Source organism: Salpingoeca rosetta (assembly GCF_000188695.1).
Source record: "Salpingoeca rosetta unplaced genomic scaffold supercont1.37, whole genome shotgun sequence".
In the NCBI taxonomy this organism is placed as follows: Eukaryota; class Choanoflagellata; order Craspedida; family Salpingoecidae; genus Salpingoeca; species Salpingoeca rosetta.
This window is the reverse complement of record NW_004754897.1, coordinates 60,350-61,172: the sequence shown is the minus strand read 5'-3', so window position 1 is coordinate 61,172 and position 823 is coordinate 60,350. Positions and strand designations below refer to the sequence as shown.

At 52.4% G+C, this 823-nt stretch overlaps 1 protein-coding gene across 1 annotated transcript in view; it reads right to left on the bottom strand.

Moving 5' to 3' along the window:
* PTSG_13104 (uncharacterized protein) overlaps positions 1 to 823 on the bottom strand; it is a gene marked incomplete at its 5' end in the record, with an annotated part of 7,938 nt that overhangs the window by 2,169 nt on the left and 4,946 nt on the right. Inside the window, 2 exons of the mRNA XM_004988147.1 lie at positions 224 to 284; positions 570 to 683. Of these exons, the coding sequence (XP_004988204.1) occupies positions 224 to 284; positions 570 to 683 (175 nt within the window). The remainder of the gene's footprint in view (positions 1 to 223; positions 285 to 569; positions 684 to 823) is intronic.

Below are 823 nucleotides of genomic sequence, written 5' to 3'. Positions count from 1 at the left end.
TCTGGATGGTCGTGTTCGTGGGAGATGCGCGTATATGCGTGTATGGGTGTGTGTGTGTGTTTGCGTGTGTTTGCGTGTGTGTTTTGCGTGAGAGAGGGAAAGAAAGGGGCCGCGGTGGTGAAGGGCTATCATCAGCACAGCACGTGAACAGCTGAGCGCCAGCACAGCAGCGCATACAACAGCACATACACCACGTGCAAAACGCAATGCAACGCAAACGCACGGGTCTGTGGTAGAAGATGAAGAAGAGCGTTGTGTCCAGCAGCTTTGAGTAGATCTCCGTTCTGTTGAGAACCCAAAAGAGAACACAACACAAGTGTCAGTTGGTGATGCAACAATGCAACGTCAATTTGCTTCATCGTGTGTGTGTGTGTGTGTGTATGTTGTGTGTGTGTGTGTGCTTGTGTGTGTGTGTGTGCTTGTGTGTGTGTGTGTGTGCTTGTGTGTGTGTGTGTGTGTATGTAGACGCGACACGCATCGCAAACACTCTGCATACACTCTTCTTCTAACAATGCAACCGTCCCCCCCCCTCCTTCATCAACCACGCGTGTTCGCTGCCTGCGACTCACGTTTCAAAGAGGTTGAGCGGGAGCGTCGGGTAATGGATGGGCCCTTGCCGCGGCATCTCCGGTCGATACGACCCGCCCGTAATCGTCAGGAAGTCCTCAACGTCCCGCAGTTGCCTGATGAGGAACGAACACACACACACACACACACACACACACACACACACACACACCCCCACCCTATCGGGAGGAAAATGTAACGTGAGAAAAAGTGATTTACGATAACGAGGGTATTAACACCAGTGCCGGCACCATCT